Source organism: Hylaeus anthracinus, unplaced genomic scaffold (assembly GCF_026225885.1).
Source record: "Hylaeus anthracinus isolate JK02 unplaced genomic scaffold, UHH_iyHylAnth1.0_haploid 12000, whole genome shotgun sequence".
In the NCBI taxonomy this organism is placed as follows: Eukaryota; Metazoa; Arthropoda; class Insecta; order Hymenoptera; family Colletidae; genus Hylaeus; species Hylaeus anthracinus.
In genome coordinates this window covers 2,749,913-2,774,003 of record NW_026534347.1, presented here as the reverse complement: position 1 = coordinate 2,774,003, position 24,091 = coordinate 2,749,913, and the positions used below count along the sequence as shown (strand labels likewise).

The 24,091-nt window shown below is 33.9% G+C and overlaps 3 protein-coding genes across 5 annotated transcripts; 1 reads left to right on the top strand and 2 right to left on the bottom strand.

The window, feature by feature from the left end:
* Positions 1 to 140: 140 nt before the first annotated feature.
* On the bottom strand, positions 141 to 2,493 carry LOC128890005 (CDP-diacylglycerol--inositol 3-phosphatidyltransferase). The gene is made up of 5 exons (XM_054148132.1): positions 2,297 to 2,493; positions 2,106 to 2,211; positions 1,375 to 1,663; positions 1,131 to 1,294; positions 141 to 1,054 (listed from the first exon to the last, which is right to left on the bottom strand). The coding sequence occupies exons 2-5, from the start codon at positions 2,149 to 2,151 to the stop codon at positions 900 to 902; spliced, it is 654 nt and encodes a 217-aa protein (XP_054004107.1). The 5' UTR covers positions 2,152 to 2,211; positions 2,297 to 2,493; the 3' UTR covers positions 141 to 899.
* Positions 2,494 to 4,894: 2,401 nt separating this feature from the next.
* On the top strand, positions 4,895 to 15,162 carry LOC128889980 (putative uncharacterized protein DDB_G0277255). Of its 2 annotated transcripts, none has more exons than XM_054148086.1 (9): positions 4,895 to 5,165; positions 9,107 to 9,220; positions 9,294 to 9,656; positions 9,740 to 10,009; positions 10,079 to 10,472; positions 11,016 to 11,450; positions 11,524 to 11,899; positions 11,970 to 13,669; positions 13,886 to 15,162. In XM_054148086.1, the coding sequence occupies exons 1-9, from the start codon at positions 4,899 to 4,901 to the stop codon at positions 13,954 to 13,956; spliced, it is 3,990 nt and encodes a 1,329-aa protein (XP_054004061.1). In that variant the 5' UTR covers positions 4,895 to 4,898; the 3' UTR covers positions 13,957 to 15,162. The 2 variants fall into 2 exon arrangements, with proteins under 2 accessions (XP_054004061.1, XP_054004060.1); XM_054148085.1 differs by having other exon boundaries at positions 11,013 to 11,450.
* Positions 15,163 to 18,963: 3,801 nt separating this feature from the next.
* On the bottom strand, positions 18,964 to 23,937 carry LOC128890009 (trafficking protein particle complex subunit 2-like protein). 2 transcript variants are annotated; one of them, XM_054148136.1, is made up of 7 exons: positions 23,753 to 23,935; positions 23,451 to 23,574; positions 22,903 to 22,946; positions 22,600 to 22,772; positions 22,441 to 22,528; positions 22,300 to 22,379; positions 18,964 to 22,209 (listed from the first exon to the last, which is right to left on the bottom strand). In XM_054148136.1, exons 1-7 carry the CDS (start codon positions 23,789 to 23,791, stop codon positions 22,167 to 22,169), a joined length of 591 nt encoding a protein of 196 aa, XP_054004111.1. In that variant the 5' UTR covers positions 23,792 to 23,935; the 3' UTR covers positions 18,964 to 22,166. The 2 variants fall into 2 exon arrangements, 1 of the variants encoding a protein (XP_054004111.1); XR_008460533.1 differs by lacking the exons at positions 18,964 to 22,209; positions 22,600 to 22,772 and having other exon boundaries at positions 22,325 to 22,379; positions 22,903 to 23,574; positions 23,753 to 23,937.
* Positions 23,938 to 24,091: the final 154 nt, after the last annotated feature.

Genomic DNA, 24,091 nt, shown 5'->3' with positions numbered 1-24,091 from the left:
TGCTCATTAATTTTAATGTATGTAAGATTGATATGACTCATTCTATATGCTTTATTCATATATAATAAACGTATTGATAATATGCTTATAATACTTTGTATTGATACTTATGGTATAATAAAAATTATGTCAACACTATATCAGGGACAAAAATATTTATTAAATATCTTCTTGAAACTTTTTACATCATCCACGGCAGATTTTTATACTATAGATACATTAAGTAACGAACAATGAAGTACAATAAAAAATATGATACTATTATACATAGTATATAAAATGCTGAACTATAAAGTATATTCTTCTAAATTACATTTAAACATTTCAAAGATAGTAACATCAATTATAGTTATTGAATTTTTTCTAATTGTACTACATCACTACAAAAACATATTCCAAAAAATCATTAACTTATAAATATTTTATTATATAAAATAGCCTATTAAATATAAAAATATACGAGACACGAAAATGGTATGTGATAGGAATTTTAATGTTTAATGCTTTGAGCAGTAAGAATATGCATTTTGGTCACACCTTACCCAGTGTGCTGTAGTATATTCTGAATTTGATGCCAAAGCAATACTAAGGCCAATGCAATGGAAACACTGCTCAAAGAGTTAAACTTTCTCAAGACTTAGTTGTACTAAAATATAACATAATGCTTGTAGCATGCTTGTTGTTATTAAAATAGAGATAAAACAGTGATTGGCACTGTATATATCTGTTTCATATTAAAATACTTGGTGAAGCCTAGCTTTGAATGTGGCACATTTAATTTTTAGATTAACTTGTAAAAAAGAAAATGTAAACACATGTTTGCATATAATAAATGGTAAATTAGGAAGATCACTTAATCACATTTAATTTGACTAGGAAATACTGAATAGTGAAACAACTTAATTTGCTTTTAGCCGCTCTTGCCTCTCCTTCAGATCAATTATGCTCAAATTGATACATGCTACATATCCATGTAACAGTGAAATACCAGTTTTGATTAATGCTATGGGTGCAGAGATGCACATAATCAATCTGAACAAACTTATACCAGCAACTGAAAAAAATAATACATATTATTTTTCATAATTCTCTAAGTCTTAGTATTAATAATATGTGTCTATTTAACTTACAAATAGGTCCTTCGGTAAAGTAAAGGAGGTACAAAGCAGCATAAAAGGCTTCATTACCAGCACACATAAAAAACAAAACTATACGATTAGTGTAATATGTACTCATAATTGGGTTTTCAGACATATCAATAAATTTGTGGCTGGTTTTTCCTTGCAAAAGAGATCTAAAAAGTGATAACATAATTGTAGTAAATATTTTATCTCCTTTTTATCTTTATATAGTTATTATGATATATATTCTTACGTATGCAAATATATCCAATGGCAAGCAATATCAATGGCCATGCTTAATTGAAGCCAAAATGTATACGATGGATAAAGTACACATAATGTAGCCATTAAACACATGGTACCAACACGATCAGTTAATTGATCAAGCATAGCACCAAACTTGGTACCTTGATTAAAGTATCTTGCTGCATGACCATCCACTGCATCTAGTAGTGCACTAATAATGTAGCACCATGATGCAATGACATGGTTAGTTGGCATAAAATAAAAGGATATAAGAGCCAAAATCACTCTGCCATAGCCTGTTAACATACACATATTCTCTCTATATCCATATTTCCAAACACACGTATTCTTTATTTCTTAGTTATTTTGGCATTAAGAATACTTGAGATTTTTACAGAAACTAAATTAAATGTTTTATTAAAATTATGGTATTAGTTGAATAATTACACTTTTCAAATGTATATGGTGTTATATAAAACAGTCGACTAGTAGATTAGTATAAATCAATATAGGAAGTCTTTGAAATGCTGTACTTCCAATCTCTTCTTTTATCATACCCCTTATATTAAAAAAAAACAAACTAAAAGTACAAATGTGCGCATACTATGAATATCGTATTGTTTTTAACTATTACTTACATGAATCTAACAAATATGCACAACATTTTATCATGTATAAGAGATTTATAGTTAGCTACAAAGTCGTTACCGAGATACTAAAACGTAAATATTTATTTACCAATAATGTTGGGCACAAACACGAAAATATTCTCAGATTCAGTCATTTTGCCGCTTCCGAATGTTTCTCACTGTTTGTAAAATGTACTTGTAACGGAACCAGTTATCTGTAACCAAGTGTAAGGATTTATCTGTTATCTGTGGTCGTTCGTGTCAAGTAATATTTTATTATTCTTAATTTAGGAAGGTTACTTTGCAACTCTCCGTATAGTCTTCTGCCACTGTGCTCTCTTCGAGTTAATCTGAATTACCGTGGAGAAGTGCGTGACAATATATAACGTCAATGAATTGATAGAATCGACGATCGTATCGCATCATAGTCGCAAGTTCGAGATATATCGATTCCAGTGACGCATAAAGTAGTCACACAGCCACCAGTGTTGTATCAATTGATATTTTTATAGGTTCAGTGACAATTAAAATTTGTTTATGTGGTGCAAATTTCCAAACGTTACATTTATTGTACAATAAAATTCTTACGCAGATATGTAATCTTCAAAAGTAAAAATTGATCATTTGTTCGATAGTGTAACAAAGGCTGTGCAGGCCTGTGCGAGCTAAGAAAACAAAGTCCCTCGAATTAAACAAAAACATCTTATTTTACTTTAATAATTAATTTTGTTTAATATTGCACCAAATTTTGAGAGAAGAATTAAATTTTTTCTAAAAGATACCAAACTATATATTTTAGTACTCAGGCCACAGAATAACTAGTTACGCCACCGCTTTTGTTGCAAAGTTTCCTTGACATTATAAAACTACACTTCCTCGAACGAATTTAGATCTTGATACAACAAACTATCATGAAAACACGCTCGTTCGTTCTTGGCAATCCGTTTCTTCGATTTTAGTATACAATCGTTTCGATTTGCTTGTAAAATAGTAGTTGCTGAAGACAACTTGACGTTTAGCTACGCTCCTGAAGCCAGACGACATTTTCGGAGGCTAAACGGTTGGTCCGCCGTTTCTCTGCGCAAAAGCGATCGTTTATTGTGTCGCGAGAAAACTGTCTGTGCAGGTTTACGTCAGTTTGCCCGTAACTTCTTTTCGATGTGATAAACTGAGAGCAATTTTCATCGGACAATAGTGAAATCGAACGAGGCGTTTCAGTGTTAAAATTTATTAACCGTACGGACGGACTCGGGACATCGTGCTATGAAGTTTTGGGTGGGCTACTTTTCTTTCGCTCGGATACAATTTATGTTGTATTTGAAATAAATTTCATTGACAGAATCTCGTGTTTTCCTTTGGCTCGAGTGTCTCCGTAAAAGGCAGTCCACTTAGCTTTTGTGTTGTCGTGAGAAAGTGCACGGACAGAAGTAACATTATGCGATCGATAATTCACCGAGGATTTTGGAATACGCTTCGATGATCCGATCAGGCTACTTGTGACTCGGTGATACGTTTTCACTTGTCAGTGAAATGTTTGAAAAGTGATATTCAGAGTCTTCCGAGACTCATGTACGAATGAATAGTGACAAGAACGAACTATATACTCTTCAGTGTGTGTACAAGCAATGTCAGAAACATTGTCGTCGTTTTGGACAAATACGTTCTCGCGTCTTCCGCCCGTGCACGGTTGGAGCAACGCTATTGATAAATCGCATTTCATTTAATGAAAACACAAGTTTAACGTAGCAACGTTCCGTGGGGAAAATGTGCATTTTAATATCGACAGCGGCCATTTTGAATTTATGACTGCTCCGAACTACGGCGATTATCAAGCTCGTTTTGTAACACCAAAATTGGACTTTCTTCGACGCCTTCTCCGACTACAAAGGCGTGCGAAACTAATTTGACATGTCAACTGGAGATACTTGCAATTTTCCGTTTTCAACGTGCAATTTTGACAAGTGTTATGAAAAGCATTCCCATTCGTCTTATATTCATTATACGTTTTAACACTGTTACAATTTTCGCACAGATTGAATGATTCGAAACTCCTTCCTTTTTATTTTACATGCTCGCTCGAAATTGAAGAGACTACATAAGTTGCAAATTAAGTACCTTTTATGTTATTGAAAATATTATTGAAAATACAACAAACAATTCCAAGTTAGGAACGTATCGATAATAGGACGACGTGTCGCTAGAGTATTTTCATTGTTTTCGCATTTCTTCCTCGATAAATGTATAACACGAATACAGAATAAGTAGTTTGCGATCACCGATTCAGCAAATATAATGTGTATTTCGACTCGATGGAATGTAGAACGTGCTTTATCGACAGCTGTGGCCGAAAGCTGACAAGCGGATCGAAAATAACCTCAACAACCAGAGATTAGTGGTATCAAAACACGAAAACGGATCGAATTGGACTTGTACGTATAAAAACGGAAACTTGCAAGCGAATTAAAGATATACATAGATAATTAAAAGAGAAGAATCGTATGAATACAATAGTTACTTCGATTGATCGACAGTTACGACAGTAGATGCTGGACGGTGCCATTTTTGTCACCTTCGCAGCGCGCGTGGTACGCGCGTAAAGTCGAGCACATTGAAAAGGTCTTCGATTATATCTTCTAATTTCTATAAAAACTCTTGTTGGTGTTTACACGTGTATGGTTCCTTGACACGTACCGATATATTTGGAATTCACGATCCGTTTTTAACCTAATGCGATATCGATACAATGAAAAATGCTTTCGTCCACGCGCACGTGATAGTATAATGGTTAGACAAACTAAAATGAAATCGACGAATTTTACGTGATGATCAATCAACATCATCTAAGATCGATCGGAACGGGTCGTTAGACCTTGAAACACCAAAGAAAAACGATGAACAAGCTATGAGTACAGCAGACACAACGCTGTCAATTTTGACCAAAATGGCCCCAGGGCCGGAACATCGTCAAGAACCGGTAGCACCCGATAAAGCTGCTGAAACCAATCGTAGTGAAATCTCGAACGAAAGAGATACAGAAAATTTAGTCGTAAGCGTGGAGACTATTAGTAACCAGAGTTCAAGTGCAGAGAGTGCTTTGACGAACACTGATACTAATTTAGATCCTACGAGCCAAAGTGCACCGACTTCTGTCACCTCTGATAATAAACAGGTGAGTTAAAAGTTTTGTAGTCATAGTAGATACTTGGTATTTATCTGAATTTAAAAGCAGACATAATATAAGCAAAAAGTTATTCTATGCATGTACATCAACAACAGAGATTAATTTATATATATTATGATAAGTCCAGACACAAGAGAACAGTTGTACACTGTACATATGTTAATATTAATCCTTTATGTTCTCTTACGATAAATAAGATGTTAGATACACTAGTATGTTTTTCATTCTACTGTTATTAGCCACATTTACAAATTGCAAATTGAAAAAGGAACTGTTGCAGTTATTTTATTAATCAAAAGTAATGTAATATGTGAAATAGGTATCAATTACTGTTAATAGATTTTTATAAGTATTCATACATTTTAAATGACAGACAGAAAATCAAAAATAAGGAACACATGCAAAAATGCACGCATTGTATCTCTTGGCTTCCTTATGTTGGAGACACTAGCTTGTTACAATTAACTCTTTAGTGTATGGTCTTTCTGATAATGTAAATTAGTGGTTAAATGAGGAGCCTCAATTGCTGAAGAATATTAGTTTAGGTCTTCGTTATATAATTATGTACTACTTCTTTTTAGTAATACTAACACCTAACTAAAATAGCTTACAACACTGTTCTGCAAGGCCATCTTTAGAGTTCTAAGTTACAATTTATTTATCATACTATCCTATCTGGTGAAGTGGTGGGGCTATCACAAATGATCTCACTGATTTCAATGTCCTTGAACTATGTCAGAGAATAAACAAAAAAATATTTATTCGCGGAGCATGTATTCGTTATTCGTTATTAGATTAAAATACGAATACTTAAACTGAATAAAGTATTTTACATTTATTCAGCTATCAAATATGAAATTCTAATATATTCTGCATTCGCTAACTGCACAATTACGAGAGTCAAATAAAAATGTATTTTGTTGTTGCACATTCAACGAATACAACAAGCGGACGCTTTTAAATACTCGACTACGAACAGAGTACAAATTAATAAAATATTTCGTGATTTTCTAAAATACATTTCGTTCATCCCTGGACACAAGACTTCCGATTGGGACCTCAGCTACCAATCGAGAGTTCAACGTCGTACCTTCGTAGGCGTGGTTTTATATTATAATTTAAATTTCGAATACATCTTGAAAATTAAGATTAAGCAACAATTAATTTTAATTCTAGAACAGTAAGTGATCTTCCTCCATCGACAATTAAAATCATTGAAATCGTGATGTAGTAAATAATTATCAAAGAAGTTATGTTTCTACGGATTTAAAATTTTGTTAATATAATCGCGATAGTTGGATCTCATTTTAGCTTTGATAATATTTTCGAATTCAGTAGAGCTTATTCGGCGCAAAATTTGATAGCTTGCATTCGCATATTTTCACGATCGAGGGCCTGACAAAATTGGGTGTTATTCGAATAAATATTTATCTAGACAAAATACTTTCGTTCGAATAATGTGTGTAGTTTATTGCGACACTTGTCTTGTTTATATTTAAACACTTGAATTACAGAATAAGACCAAAGAATAATTCAATTGTTCGATCGAATAAATAATGTAAATAAGTCGCTGGTTACACATCAACTTTGTACGTTGCCTATTGTTCGAATGAAATGTTGGCAACAAGGTAGATTGACAAAGGATACCGAATTCGGGCATCGAGAGGCCCCCTGCTTGTTACGATCCTGGAATGGCCGTGCTCTCAGTGTAATGGCGGCGGCCATGCTGAGAAGAGCGCGCCGCGCCCGCTCGTCATAATAGCATTTAAATCGGCAGCATATTCTTGACACTGCCGATATTATTTCTTCTGAACAGTGATATCATATCGTCGACTACGTTTATCGTGTACTCAAATGCGCAAAATCTCTACGTAACGGTGCTATACTGCAGGACTGCAGTTCGACGGAGCAGAGACGACTGCAGCCGACCCAGGTGCCCTCTAAAAATATAAATTCCGTGCCGGCACTGCCCAGCAGATTTTTCCTTCGTCTGTAAGTCACCCCGGTATCTCCTCGTGTCTCAATTAGCTAATCGCGACCCCCTATCGATCTCTGGACAAGCCCAAACTCATTCCTGGTGTGTGTCCTATTTTAATTTACAAGCGTAGGTAAACTCGCTTATTGGCTATCCTTTTCGCATTTCCAAGGACTTACTTGCGAGTATTCATTAACAGTGTTCTTTCCAAATCTTCAAAAACGATTGGTCTGTATTGTTCGTGCGATATGTTATTTTTTCTTTTCTTTCTTTTGCCTCTCTCCTTTTTTTCGAGGCATGTTACTTAACACCGTGAAAAGATTGATAATTCCTTTTTTTTTTTTTCTTTCTTTCTTATTCAGAAGAACGATAACAGTTTATCGTTAACCTAAGTACGAAAATGTACAGACTGTTTCATTTGTACGTACGACGATTCACGGTCAATAAGTTCGGAAAGGTTTTGTTATCTCCATAAAAATGGTGTATTCTGGGAGCAATCGTAATCGCGTTTAGCTTTCACACGTCGCTTCGAATAAAGTTCGTTAATAAAATGCTTTGTTTCGGCGACGTTTGTGTACTGTTTTAAATGAAAAAAGGAGCAAAAGTCCGTGGCAGTCAATTATTTTCTTTTTTTGCCACGGGCAGCCATTCCGATAAAAATGTTTTGCTTCGAATGAAGCTAATCAGGTTACCGTGCGACAGAGTTAGTCAAATTATCACGAAAATAAATGACACGATCTATATGGTTTCTTCTACGGTATTTCCTACTTTGTTTATAACCTACGGGCAAAGATATCACTTTCGTAACAGTATTTATGCAGTATTTTGTAAGTAGATGGAATTAAAACCTATGAACCAATCATTTTTACTGTTATGTAAACAGCTATATACATTCTGATGTAGTAATGTTACATGTCATTCCTACAGATTAATTGCAGGTAAATAATATCGAAATTAAGAATATACGCATTTTTCTTAGTGACAAACATACTTTGCAATTATGTCTACAATGATAAAATTTATATATCGTTAACATATGTTAATAATAATATGTATATATGTATACATGTGTATGAAGTATTAATCTTGACAGCTTTACATATCATTTATATCCATATACTTTTTTTTTTTCTATGTGATTTCTATATTTCTTCGCAAAATCCAATAAGTGAAACCTTAAATTCTCTCTCTAAATCTATCTATATCCGTGCTTATCTGCATTGTGGACTAGTTCATACTATGGTGTACAATATGTGCAATAATATAATAATGTTACAAAACAAAATTTATCTTTTGGTGTTAACTTAATATGGATCTAATCATTATATGTCATCAGTTTATATTACTAAGCATTAAAAAGGTTCATGTACTTTATGCTATTGCTTGTGAATGATTCTAAGGATACGAAGAATAATATAATATAAATATAATCAACTGTACCAGAAGTAATCTAAAAGATTAATGTATACATGTCTCAAATCCCCTTTTCTTTGTTAGCACATCTTGAAGTGTGTTTCCACATATGGTTTACTCGTAAAGTTCAGATCGATCCCTTGGCATACTTTCCATATTTGAATCTAGATTGCAAAACATGTTCCTCTACCATGTACAGGTTACAAACAAAGTGTTTGCAAACATATCATTTAACATAAGTTTTATGCTATATAATGGATTTAAACTGAATTTGAAAGAACATTTTATGCTCTGTATGCATATTCTATAGATTATTCTTTTTTATAATCGACCAACATGCATTTTATGTAGAGATATTCAGTATTGTCGATTCAATGTATGCTTACATAATAGTTCTTGTTCAATAAGAACACACCCTTGGTCTATAGTCGTATATGTTTTGAAAAGAGAGATGCTTATAACAGTGTTTAATACATTTGTTTTCCAGCTCAAATTATAATATGAACAAAGTTTCAACTTTTCCATTTTTTATGATTTTCAGGAAGAACCAGCTACTTTGTCCACATTAAATGAGGGTGAATTACGTGCACTGTTAGATGAAGCTATAACATATAAGTGTCCCAAAGATCGCGAAGGAAAATCCAGTCTTTTTAAAGTAAGCTTGCTGGTCTTTCTGTTTCCAACCATTATATTTTTTCGTAACAATAATTTTATAATATTTATTTCAGGAACTTCTGCAGGAAGCAGAAGCCGACGAGACCGAAGAAGGACGTAGGATAATAACTAATTCACGCTGTCTACCTGGATCAAATCGTAGAAGACATAAAAGAGACTCTGTATCCGAAAGACTTACACACGGAGGATCATTACAAAATTTGGCCCAACCGATTGCTTCAGAATTTGATAGTAGTTTTGCTTATTTGACATCTGGTTCGAGCCATACTTACGGAGGAAGTAGAAGAAAAAATAAAAAATATACAGGACCCAGTGTATCTGCTAGGCAAAGAGAAGGCGGTTCATTACCTTCGAACGTAAATGCATCCCACAGTCTTGCTTCGTTGGCTAATTTAGACTTATTGTTTGATAAAAAGGTATGTATTAAACAAATTTTAATTTTAATTCATTTGACCGATATTAAATTTTAATTAAATACATATTTTGTCGGTACATGAAGAAGGGTTTCTGCGAGGAAAGGACAGTATATGACTGGACCAATAAAGAAAAATCCAAATCTTTAGACAAACCATCGTACAGTAGCACAAAGAAGGACGAGAAGGAGAAAGATAAGAAAGACACAAAAAAAGATTTTTGCGAATCTGAACTGGAAGTACGTGAGAAAAGAAATAACAAAGGAAAATACGGGACAAATGAAATGCTCGAGTCAGATAATCCGCCACCAGAGTATAAGTCAGATTACATGGTGATTGATTTAGGCGATGCTGAGGTAAATTAACGTTACGCGTAAATATATAATCCAAGAATTGTTGATATTTCTTTTTGGTTATTTATTTAGGTGGGTACTATCAGCGAAAGGAATGTGGGATCCATAATAAGTGGGGTTCAAAGACCTCACTCTTTGGATACAGAAGATGATGAAGGAACTGAAATGAAAATTATTGAACCGCGTAGACCTCAATATACATCACGTACTACTTTCGATATAGCTCAAACTCCCGTGGATACTACTATAGATTTTTCTCTTCGAGAACACAGTGGGAAACAAGATAAATCAAAAATATCTGTCAATGGTACAGAGGTAACTGGAGCCCTCTCTTTTCAAACTTTTAATAGTGTGAAATGTGGTATTGGTGGAACCTCGAACAGTTCTAGTGCTAGTCAGGGTAAAGTAGTTCCAAGTTTATGCTCCATGATGTCTGCGTCCTTGCAAACCCAGAATATCACAATGGGTAGGTCAAATATCAAAATTATCGAATATAATTCATTTGTCATGCAGCTATTGCGATACAGCGAGTCTTCCACTTACGCGATTAATTCGTTCCAAAGTTTTCTGCGTAAATTAAACAATGTTAAATGGATCCGTATATACTTCTTTATGTAAAGCAAAATTGGAGGAAAAAAACATTAATATGTTAATTAATATTTATACATGCGTACAAAATATATATATGTAGAGACTCGAATGGGGGACACATCCGCGTAACTCAAGGACTTACTGTATCAAAGTATATTACCAAAAACAATGCAAATATTAAAATAAAAATAACGGTTACGGTCGTGTGAGAATTTTATTTGAATCGAAGAACATATTTACTCCTTTAACTGAATAGTCATTTTTACATTTCGCCTTTATACACGGGATCTCTTGCAATGAATGGTATTACAGAAAGAAGCGATACTACATATAAAAAATGCCACTTATTGTGAGACACCTTGTATACTACAAACTTCATTTTTATATCCAGTTAAAATGTATGGATTTTGCACAGAAGGTTCCAGGTATACAGCACACACTACAGCATCTGGAGAGAAGAAGTCCTTGGATGAAAATGGAAATGCAGTGCAAAATTACAACGGAGAACGCAAAAAACCTCGAAGAAAACATACCCAAGAACCCAATGTTATTGTTTACAAATCCGAGACTATCGAAGGTCATCGCAACGAAGATAACATTGAGAATTTAATTAACTTCATCGAAAACAAAGAATCTAAAAGTAAAAAAGGAAAACCGGGTAATCCTGTGAGAGTAAAAACTAGTTCTGGAACGAAACCGAGGAGTAGAGAAAAAGATACTAAAAAAGAACAGCTGCCTGCCAAGTTACAGAAGTCCAATTCACTCGAAGAAATATCCAAGACCAAGTTGGAAGACCTAACAACAGAAAAAAGTGTCAGTTCTAGCGGTGCCAGTAGTTTGTCGAGTCAACATGGTAAGTAATTTTAATATCGACAGATTTGGATAACATTCTTAGATTATTAAACATTCTATTATCGCTTCGATAGGTACAATTAACGTTGCTTTACGTCGCGCGAAACAAAGAAGTACGGGGGACACAGCTATCGATAGTCGTGGTGATAGACGATCCTGGGGAACGGAAGAAGGTCAGTCTATATATTGCAATGATACTGGAGATGATTATGCTAGTCGACGAAACTCCAATAAAAAAATCAATCCAGAGTCCGAACACGAAACAGAATTTCTGGTAGTTACGAAAAAGAAAAAGAGTAAAAAGCAAAGAAGAAGTTCTAGCGGTAGCAGAGCACAAAATCTGACAACATCCGGGTCTTACCTCCAGAACTCGAGAGGATTCTCTAACGAATATAGAACGCCTCTTTCTCCTGAACTTAGACGGAAATCGGCAAGCAGTATGCCGCCAAGGTAATTACTACGATTACTTTTTTTTAGTTATTAATTGTATTAAATAATTTAAAATAATTATTGGTTACAGCGACAAATCGGATAGCAGTGACTCGGACTCTGTCCATTCGTTGCCAGTCACATCGAACACGTCCAAACACAACTTATCGAAAATAGCTACCTCATCGGGCGGAACACCGCAGGCAAGTTACGCAGACATAGCTCGCATGGCGACTATCAACATGACACCCAGCGCGGTATTAAATATGTCTTCGATCGTTCCGAGTATGCTGAACACATCTACGTGGCCTAGTGTGCCACCGAAGACGCCCTCGGAACCAGACAAAGTTCCTCAGGATTACTATCCCAGTTTAGACGAATTACAACACACAGACAGAAAAGCGAAGCAACACAACTTCACTCACACGAATCACATATTGAACCTCAGTTTCGATAAGCCACCTTCGCCGACATTGTCGTCGAAGATGAAGAATTCAACGGAAAGGAAGAAGGCGGAAGCTCAAAAGGAAGCTATCAATAAAAATATCCAGGTTATTAAATACGTTCAAGACATTGAGAAAATGCATCAAAGTTTAATGCAGCAGGAACAAAAACACGCGAATTCTATTAATCACAGCGCGAATTCAAACGAGACTTCAGTGACGAATCCCGCGCCATCAAAGCTCTGTAATACAGTGACAAATTGTGCTCTTGATTCTGATAATAACAATCCCAACTCCAGTGTCGTTAACAGTAAAGATTCGGTTGCAAATATAAAGTGTAATAATCCTCGATCACGTCGGGGATACGTTCAAAGCAATCAAAATGTACAAAACGAAGTGTCGAACGAAGGTCAGCATTTCAAGAAAACCGGATATTTATCTCACGATGAAAACACTAAAAAATTGCCTAATACAGAAGGTCCCACCGGCGCGGATTCCGAAAATAAAAATAATCCAGTAACAAGATCGTGCGACGACATCGAGGCACAAAAAGTCAACGTTCAGAGTAATCCAAAGTTGCCGCAAGAAAATCAAAATGTCGATTCGGATGTTACTAAATTAGTTAAGAGTGAGAAACCAGCGAAAACTGTGAAAGAACAAGACGCGAACTCTAAGCACGAGCTAGTTAAATCGGGAAATACGTATTCTGTGAACGTGAAACAAGATCCACAAGAAGATATCGAGTGTAAGAAACCGAAACAGCAAAGTACAGCTTCGGACAAAGATCAGTCTCAAAAAACGGAGCTCCAGGCGTCTAACAAACAAAAATCTTCAAGACCCGCAGTCATATTGTTAGATGAGACTTCATCTGACGTCACCAAGAACAATGACTTACCGACAGAACTTAGGTTCGGTTTCGAGATCAATGAACAACTTTTATTATCCGAAGATTCTGCCACCGAAGAGACTTCAACTGCCAGTTCTGTGTTTCCTTCTGTAGTTCCTTCGCTCATAAACAAACCACCGTCGAATTTCGACAGATATCCACCAATATTCGAAAAACACATGAGATGTGATAAATTTACGCCTAATTTCATGCAACCACCAAATACTCATGTGACCCAACAACCTATGCACCCTGTGATGGTGCAACGGTTACCATGCATGGGTTATCCACCAAGATTTCCTCCACCCACGTGTCTGCCGCCACCACCCACGCCACCACCAGGAATCATGGAAAAATACCATCAACCCAAAGAAGATTTTTCTATGCTCTACGTGGCTCCTGAGGAAGACGTTAACATCCAAACATACAATCACGATAAAATCGTCTCGTTCGTCGGCTTGGGTAAGTGAATTTTTATTCTAGAATTTTATAATTTTTGTTTAACACGATACGAACTAATTGTTAGCAAAAATTTCTTTGAGAATAAGTCGGACCAAGCAAGCGTCTAATTTTATTTTACGATATACAAATAGTATTAAAAAAATGCGAAATTGGTCATATTTACGATTTGATTACGAGAAATTCAAATGTCTCGTTCTCTTTTGTTTGTTAACATAGCATGGGACGCTGTTATGAGGGAGATGCCAGTTACCGCGAGTGGCCGTATACAGTTCTACAGTGGTCAGTGAAACGGGCACTAAAAGGATGGGGTAAATAACACAACAATGTTTTTGTATCGCAAGATTGCATCTATCACGAGTTATCCGTTATAAAATACAAACAGCTAGAAGAGTCTGTTTACTAATGCAAAACTGAATGAGTATCTGAACGCAAACGAAATGGTCGAACTTTTATTACCGATCATAATAAAAACAAACTGTACTAATTCTCGAGTCAAATCATCAGTGATAATTCTGTAGAGCCACGCGGCGTAAAGTGTACCTCTGAAGATAATGTATATAAAATTCAATCACCAGAAAAAGACGAAACTTATTGTATGTCCCATTGTTGTACATACTCTAAAAGTTACAAATACCTTTGAAAAGGTCGTAACAACATCAAAGTTTCAGTATTGTCATTCGATACAATATTTGACTGAATATTACGAACTAGTAACACACGAAACGTATTTCCTCTTCTTTGAAAAAACGAAAACAAATTTTCTTGTAAAAAACAAAAAAAAAACGAAAAAAATGCGAAAGTCGTACATCTGCAAAACGCCTCGTATACATTTTGGAAAATGTTTTTCGAATCGATACGGAGGTATGCAATTTCGAAAAGAAAAAAAATACAAAAACTATCGAAGGAGGTTTAAAGTAACTTAAAAAAAAAAAAAACAAAAAAAAACAAGATTGCCATGAAGCAGATTTTTCAAGAACTGCATGTGCTGTGACAGTGGTTTATGCTGATGCCTTTAAAATAACAGAATACACCTTAGACCATTGTAATAAAGTCTACGAATAGTTGAATGAAGCCTGTTACGTTAACTATGCCAAATTGAGATCGTCCGTAAAAAATATTGCTAAACTATTAATAAACTTGAAATGTTGCGAGCCGAGATGATCTTAAACGATACCTTGAAAACAAGGATTGTTGCAACAGTCAGTGAGTCTTCATCGAAACTGTAAGAAGGTCAAAATGAAAATAGTGGTTGCTAGGTTAAACGTACTTTATTCGAGACAGCATAAAGAAACGTAAAGAAAGCTATAAGGATGTGCGAAGTGTAACAAAACAAAAAAAAATGGTGAATGTAAGTGTGACATTGAACACGTGTAAAATATTAAAAAAAAAAATAGTGTGATTGACTTATGACTTTATGGAGTGGTTATTTCTTCCAGCTGCGACAGATAATAGTTTAAGAGATTTAAGGAACAAAAAAAAAAAGAAAGAAAGAATCATAAACTGATTTTTTGCAAATGTTGCGCTCAAGGTCATAAACTGAATGGATACAGTGAGAAAGAGTGCGAATGTGTCGAAAAACGCTAAATTTTTACACAGACTCGCTTATTTAATGAATAATTAATTATTAATTATTGGTAATGATAATTATAATAAAAATACTTGCTTGTGATCATAAAGTATGATAGTGTGAATGCATGTAGTTCGTGTAGAAACTCTTCTACTAGCCGATGTCCAAATTTGTTTTTGAACTTCTATTTAAATTTGTCGGAATCATTAGCGGAATTGTGTTATCTTCTGAATTCAAACGAACGAGAATGTAACTAGTACAGTTTGCCGATTGGTATCGTTCTATGATAAGAAAAAGAAAAAAAAAAAGAAGGAAACTTATACGAGTAGAGAATCAAAAAAAGAAACAGACTTAGCATGATTCCTTTCGCGATGATTCTATTTGTTAACATAGGATGTAACATTCGTTAACATATTTTATTTTTCGATAGGCGAACAAAATAATGAAACAAAGATTAAATTTACATGGTAGTTTTCAATTCAAACACAAATCTCACGCATCTTTGAGCAAAGGTATAAATGAGAAAGTGTGTGAAAACTTATCGCCTTTGATGGTAACTAGAATAACAGATTACCGCAGATAAGTTTCGTATAAATGAATGAAAGTGTATTTGTCTATTTAGATTATTATTATTATTCTTAATGAGAAATTAATCGTTATTAACAAATTAAGATTGGCGATTTTTGTTATTGCTCTTTTTTTTCAAAAAATATCCAAATTATGTATCGAGAAGAAACGAGTGAACTCTGTTGATATTTTTTCTTTTCCTCCAGTAATAAGTAAATGGTACAGCTGGGGGTACAGCTTTCAGATGAGTAATTAAGATATTTAATGTGTAGAAAGGGAAAACATCGATGCATACCGGAATATATCTCGAAGAGAACGTCATTCCATGTCCTAAATAAAATATATTTTCAATAACGTGACTGAACATAATCACCATCTTCATTCGTGTTTGTATTTTAAAAACGATTAAGTACAACGGTTACTACAAATACTATAACATACGACATTATTATATAAAGTTCATTTTTACAGCAATTTTTTTTTTTACATTATTCATTTTACACAATGTGTTCTATCTGTATATGTATGATATACATACTTTTAAACTATAGTATTAAAAATTCCTTCGTAATTTATGAGCATTTCTCTAACTGTAGACGAGTATAACGATTAATTCATTTTTAATCGCAAGACCTTGTATTATATCACCCATGTGATAAGTAACGATGATTTTTATCTTTCTCGTGAGTGGATGACATTTCTTCGAGGTATCTTCACTCGATATGCAAACAAACTATTCAGAAGTCAGGTGCTCCATCGCCTTAAATTAATAGAATGCAGTGTCAGCCTGTGGTGCCATTGACTGGTTCAAATGGCCAATTACTAAGATTTTGCAGAGAGTAACACAGAGAAGGTCTTGAAGAAAATAGAACTATAAATTGTGTATTATAGCAAGTGTCGAGTGGCAGCTATGCTGAAACGATATCATATATTCGAAAATACACGATTTAAACGTTTTTCTTAACGAATATCAAGGGAAAAATATGAAAAAAAAAAAAATAAAAATATACACCTTAAACGTGCAAGGCGGTAACATATTATACATGTTTTTTTCTGAATTTGTAACAGCGAAATTAATAGTAATCGACAAATTCGGAAGCATATATTGTAACGAAATACCAATCCTTCTGTTTTCATTTCAAAAGCGTTTTAAACGTGAATAAAGAAACACGCTTATTTTGTTCAACGGCAGGCTATTTGCATTTATCTATGAACCCTTCGTAGCCTGTATTGTAACATAAAACGTACGTTTCTCGTAAAGGGCACAACAAATAAAATCCTAATTGGATGCATTGAATTTTGTCACATCGGTAATGAAACAAAAGCGCAACGTTCCTGCTCTATCGATCGGTTGATAACAGATTCGATCGAACTATTGAAATGTCGCTGATGTAAATTAATTTACAAACAAGAAACAGCAAAAAAAAAAGAAAAAAAGAAATCATTAACACAACATCGACACAAAAACAAATCCAACGCAACATATCGACAGCGACTGTACACGAGACAAATGCACGAAGGATTTTTCTAATTTCATCGTTAACCCTGGGTTGCTTTACGATCTCGGCGATACCGCCTATGTAATTCGCTTAAACCATTGCAGAGAACCGAGACAATTGTGCTTGTTATGTAATTATCGTAATCGTGACGAGTTATGTAAACGTTTTTGAAGGTCGGTTAAATTTTGTTCATTTCCGAAGCTGGATCTGGGAGTTCCTCATCCAGCTGACGAGATATTTCAGAAATGTTTACGTATATTCGTCAACGATCGCTCGGACTAAGGCCCGATTAATCGGCGTGTTGATAGTGTTCAAAAAGCGCAAAAAAATAAAAAAAAAAGTAAAAAAAAAAGCGAGAAACGAAGGGTAATAACAAGTTGAGAGAAAGAGAGAGAGAGAGAGAGAAAGTGTCCGACGATCTCAGTGTTAGCCTTGTATCACTGTACAATTTGTTATTCAATGTAAGACAGTTTTTCTGTGCTGTATATACATATATTAATAACTATTATTAATTAATTATTAACAATTACAATGAAGCTATTCGATTAACTATTATTGTACCGCTATTATTACTAAATAACAATTATACGGAGGAAAGCAGAAGCTATCGCGAGTGATTGTGCGTGTAAAAAGATGACAAAAAAGTACCAGAATATTTTGCGTGTATGATAAAGGCTGTGCTGCCCAGCTGAAAGCAAAACAAGCAGAAAAAAAAATGAACAACGGAGAGAATGTTGTTGCCAACGTTTTAGTATGTTGCCAAAGTTTTTCCCCTGTTTGTGGGTATTAAAAGAAAAACACATGCGCAGTGTAAAGTAATATTCGAGTTCCTTTTTATTTTTGCTTTTTGTCATGAAATTGACCGAACGTCAATTAAGTATTCCGTAAAAATGGAATTGATAGTGATTTTCGAAAATAAGTTTATTATTTATGTATATTTTCTTTAATTTTGTTTAGTTTTAATTGAAGTATCGTATTCGATTATCGATTAATGTCAGTAAGTAGATTTAACAAACATGAAATCAGCATTGTGATAACATGCGAACGATAACCGTTGTTTTCGATGAGTTAAAATGCATGAAAAATACCTTCGAATATTACTTGCATACTGTTACTCGCCGGTGATACGTATTCGGACGATAAATCGTTACAGCATACGTATGTTTCTAGCGCGGAGATGGCCAAAATTCTTATCTAGATAAAAGAAATAACGAATAAAAGATAAACAACTTTCGATGCGTTACTTGTTTAATAAAAGCTACAGTTTGAATTATAAGATTGAATTGTGTTTCGTGTTGGACGAATAAACGCTTATCCGTACAAGTGTTCAGTAGAATAAACGTTTACATCCATCGTTTGTTATTCGAATAAAATTCTGCCCATCTCTCTTGAAGCGTAAAAAAAAATAACGAGGAAACTATAAAGAGGAGAACACAGAAACCCCGATTTATTCTCAGGATGCGTAGACACAGCAGCCATCGTTTACTATTTTGTTACTAAATAATGCTGAGAACCTCAGATTCACGCAAAGCTATATATCATGGACCATGGATGTAAAGAATGATTGCCATGGGAATGTGTAAAAGAAGAAACGAGAGAGGGATGTTAAAGAGTAACAGAGCGTGTGCGAGAGGAGAGTGTGAAGAGAGTGCGAGGAACGCCGATTTTTGATGGTTCTTCAACAAGCGAAAAAGTGTAATGCCCTCCCCTTGAAATAATTGTAAAATGCCTCGAAAACGAGCGTATTGTGTCGCCATTTGGCCTTCATGCTGTTCTATCTGCGATTTCATACAAGCTTTGCGTACGATACTGTGATATAAGTCGCTCTATTTCTTCGTGTTTCTTTTTTTTTTTCCCTTTTCTTTCTTTCTTTGGAATTGCGTGAGTGTAGAGTGAGAGTGAGACACACAACACACATACACAACAAATAGTAGAAGTTCGAACGAGAAACTTTTCTGCGAGTGTCGAACTCCATCGTTGTAACGCGAGAAGCACCGAGATAAAATGCGAATTACCGTCTCCTACGTTTAATTTTTAAACGATTAAAACGCTAGTAACGCGGTGCGTTTGCTCGCTGCCGCAGAGGCTAAATATGTGAATTAAAAAAAAAAAAAAAAAAAATATGTAGAATTTCAACAGCAGGTGCGTCGAGAATACACGAAATACACGTAATAATAACGAGAATCATGAGAAAAATGAAACCGACCGATTTTCCATTTTCTTGCATGTTGTATCTAATTTTATATATGTATACTTGTTATAATGTTTTCTGTTGCTATTGCGAGTCGTTTTGTTTCTTGCAGAGCTTTCTTTCTTCCTTTTTGTACGTTCGGTGTCCTGTATAGTCGTGAAATCTCTTATCAGAGGAGGGTCAGAGGTGACGAATTTATTGTTGGTGTGCACGAACAAGTATTTGAAAAGAAAAATAATGTTAGAAAATTGGCCAATCGTTATTGTGCAAATGCTCGTTATTTAACTTTATTTTTTGATTTGAGCCAGTATTTTCCAAAGTAAGGATCGCGATTCTTAGAACAACGTTTTCAAAGGATCCATTTCTTGGAAGTAGCACTTTCACATTTAACTATCCTTTGATTAATCAATTGATTCCAAAGATTAAAAGAAAGACAGAAAAAGCATCGATAAAGCGTGCAACATTCCTTTGTATCATTTTTAAAGAAGGTACTCGTATCTTCCTCAACAATACGGAAAACGAATTTATACCTGAATTTGTCTCATACTTGCAGAAAATATTTTGTTCTTAACCGTTAACGAACTTTGCCAATTTTTATGTGTGTATTATATGTATGTGTGTATGTATGTATGCGGGGAAAATAGAAAATCTTAAGCAAGCAGCGTTATTAGGACAGAATACAGCATAGAAAGGGGGAGAAAGGTGCAGATGGTGATGCGAACGCGCATAAAAGATATGCGACAGGAAAATTACGTTTAAGCTGATAAGTATGCACGTTGCCATTTGTTATTGCTGGTTATTATTATTATTTTATTTGTCTTTCAGTTGGTGTTAAACATTTTTCTCTTTTTTTTTTTTTTTTTTTTTTGTTCGTTTATTCTGTTTAGTTTCTAAGATATACGCTGTACACCAGCCGTACACACATATATTGGCATTTCGTTCTTCACGTCTTTTTAATTGCAAAGCCGTATTAAAAGGCGTTTTGTGATCGACCATCGGCATTAATCGTCTCGTTTCTTTTTTTATTAATATCACTTATTATCATTATTATTATCGCTATTATTATTATTATTATTATTATTATTATTATTATTATTACTACTACTTGTATTGTTATTACTGGTTTTTTTTTCATCCGTGCAAATTATGTGCACCATTCGATCTCACCGGAACTGTGCGCTTGTCGAGTTCATGTTGCGGTACGTCTTGTTTCTTGTTTCATTCACGATGTAACACTATCTGCGTTTCTTTACATTGGTTGCGCCCACTATGCACTGAATGCAACTTCCTCGGTTCGTTGGCGGTATTATTATATTGTTAAAAAAGTAAAACAAAAAAAAAAAGAAGTTCGAGAACTTGTATTTATTGCACTGAGTACGACCAATGAGGGTATTAGAAGTATACACTGACGAGTGTTTCTCCTGCGATAAACAATTTTTTTTTAGCTACCTGCGTAACGATTAATTCACGGTAATTTTGTTGATTGTCAAATATTAGCATTAGAACAATGTTTCTATTATTTGTACAGCAAACGTTCATAGTGTATTTTCAAATTCGTGCATTTCGTCTGAAAATACTTGAATAACGGAAAACACCCTGCTCTCACCACCCCTTCCCTTGGAATCACAAATCATCCACGTGTATTTTATTTCACCGATTATCATCCCGGAGACGAGGAATGCCGAAATACAACGCAACCACAGATGATGCATCGTCTCGACAGAACTATTTTTATAGTTAGTAGAAATACGATTCTGCGGGTTGAGTATTGATTTTATAAACGCGAATAGCGTAGTTGGAATTACCGTGTTTCCTACGAGTTATCAGTTACGTCGGTCAAGCAATATATCAGTGTTGCTTCTTTGTTTTTGTAAAATAGAGACAATAAAGGATATCATTACAGAAAAAAAACAACCAAATTGGCCGAAGTAACTCTCATAAAACTGGGTAACATGTGTTTGAACTGTTTTTTAAAATATTTGTGTTTGTTACAGGAAAGCGAAGAGGAGCCGAAGAAAACAAAAAATGTCAATATAGGATTTATTTATTTTTTTATTTTTAAGTACCGCAAAGGGTTAATAAAAGATCGACATTTTTTTACAATATGCGTATGTTACGCAATTCAATAGAGTTACTGTTAAAACCGATATCGATAACTTTTGACTGATAAATGAAGCAGTTTCAAGTGGAGTAACAACATTGATAAGAACTCAATTTTCTTTATTAAGTTCCTTCTTCGTATTGGAAATAATGGTGCGTTGTTAATCAAAAGAATGATAGTATCGATCGAATTATCAGTATCACTTTGAATTGGAACCATAGATCATTATACTGAAAAGAGAAGAATGAAAAGAAAAGTAACGAAGTTTATGAAGGCAGATTATGTGAATCACAGAAAGGGGCTCAAATTTTAGTATCTAAAAGAAAACAATGAAAGATCAGTAATGAAATTTTTTCATCTGGTACTAACTCGAGAGATAAATACGACAATTTCGTAAAAGGAATTTTTTCTTAAAAAGGATATAGAAATAAGGACATACAAATCAATAGAAATTTCCGAATGTATTCAATCAAGAAATTTAAATTGTCTAATAATATCACCTTTAAAACAAGTGATATATTTGAGAGTATTTTTACAGAATTTTCTCCATTACACCATCATTGGTAAGAAAACTATACAATACCCATTATATCCATTATAGATAAGTCAAAAGACCTAAAAGATGTGTTTATATGTAAACTTTATCATATTAAAATTTGTTACACTATTCAAAATAATTTTAGTAGTTGAACATATATAACTTACTTGGAATTTAATTGATCACCTGGAATGTAGAATGGATTACACACAGCATTAGAATATGCAGCGTGCAATCTCTTAAAGGTCTGCAAAACAAAACATACTTTGTTATATTAGTAAATGGCATATTATTTCCAAAAGCATTACCATTTTCACATCATTGTCTCTCATTGATAGATTTGATGATTGCAGTACTATAATAAACTTGATTTTTGTATTGGTGGCATACCCATATCTAGAATTGAAAAACAAAACTATTCATATTATTTCTTAATAACAAAATATAATAGTATATGTTTAGCATACATTTTATATTCTTCTGTAGCATATAACAACCCTAAATACAAATCACGTATATCAATTGCTGTTTTATTTCCAACATTCAACTTCTCTTCTATAATATCTATTGATGTGTGGACCTTGCAATGAAATTGTAATGCCATGGATTCATCTGCACATTTAATATATTTTGGAGAATTCTGAGAATAAATGTTTCATTTGTTAAACAATTTTGGACTATTACATTTTGGGCTATTGTGATTACAATCCACAATGCAAATGTTATTCGTTGAACTAACCTCAAAACGGTGGAAAATGTATTATACTTACATCTTTACCGATTACAGCAACGCAAACTGCCATGATTATAGATCCTATACTGTTGCACTATTAGAATCCATAACAATTTCTAACAGATGAATTAAATAATCTCGATTTACTTAAAAACTATCGGATTTATAAATACTCTTTGGACATACAGGTTGTAATGTCACTTTTGACAACCATACTGATAAAGTAATCAATGCAAACCTAAGATTTGATTTTACTATAAAAATATACATTTATTTATAGGAATGGTACATATACAAAAATATTTAACGATATTATTATATATCGAATACAGATTAATCAACATTGATAAAAATATTGATTTTTGTGACTATAAACCAGATATAAGAAACATACTTTAGGAAGTACTTTAATTTTAAACAATAAACGTAAGATAAATCTTTTTTCTACGTGTAAAAGTACATATAAAGCAATATAAAGCGTAGTTCATTGTACAGTTATTTAGGTATTATTGTTGTATCTTTTTTTTAACGTTCTATATTTACGTAACATATACAATGCTTCCAGTTCTTTAATGACAAAATTACCACGAGCCAACATTTGATCAATCTTCTCAGGATCACGTTCTTCTTTATTCTTTTCAAAAGCTTTCTTCAAATTACGTCTGAAAAAGTCATAACCTCCTGGATAGTCTCGACCCATGTACAAGAGCTAGAAGCATCAGATGATAATACAAAATATAAAGTTTGAATTCACAATAATAGAATAAATTAATGGTTTTATTTTTCGAAACATAACGCGATCAATGAGTCACTTCAAAACAATATGTCTATGTCACAGTGAATAACACCACATCACAAACTGAAGTAAATTTGCAATAATTCATTACCGTCTTGTACAAATTAACAACTTTAGAGCGTTGGGACATTGATCAGATCAATTTTATAATGTCGATTGATGTTTATATAAACAACGTCAGTGTCGAACGTATTAAAGTTATTTTACCAGATAACATATTATGTTACCAACATAAAATTCGGGTACATTGAGGGAACGATTTCAATTGTGTTTTTTTTTATTGTTCGCTACTAATACATAATAATTAGATAAAGTTAAATGCAATCTCGTTACTTTTGGCATATTTGCAGTCCACGTGGTGGACGTTATCAACCAATCGCATGATAAGTCTCCTTCTCTACAAGTTGAATTGTCTAAAATATTTCTGTAT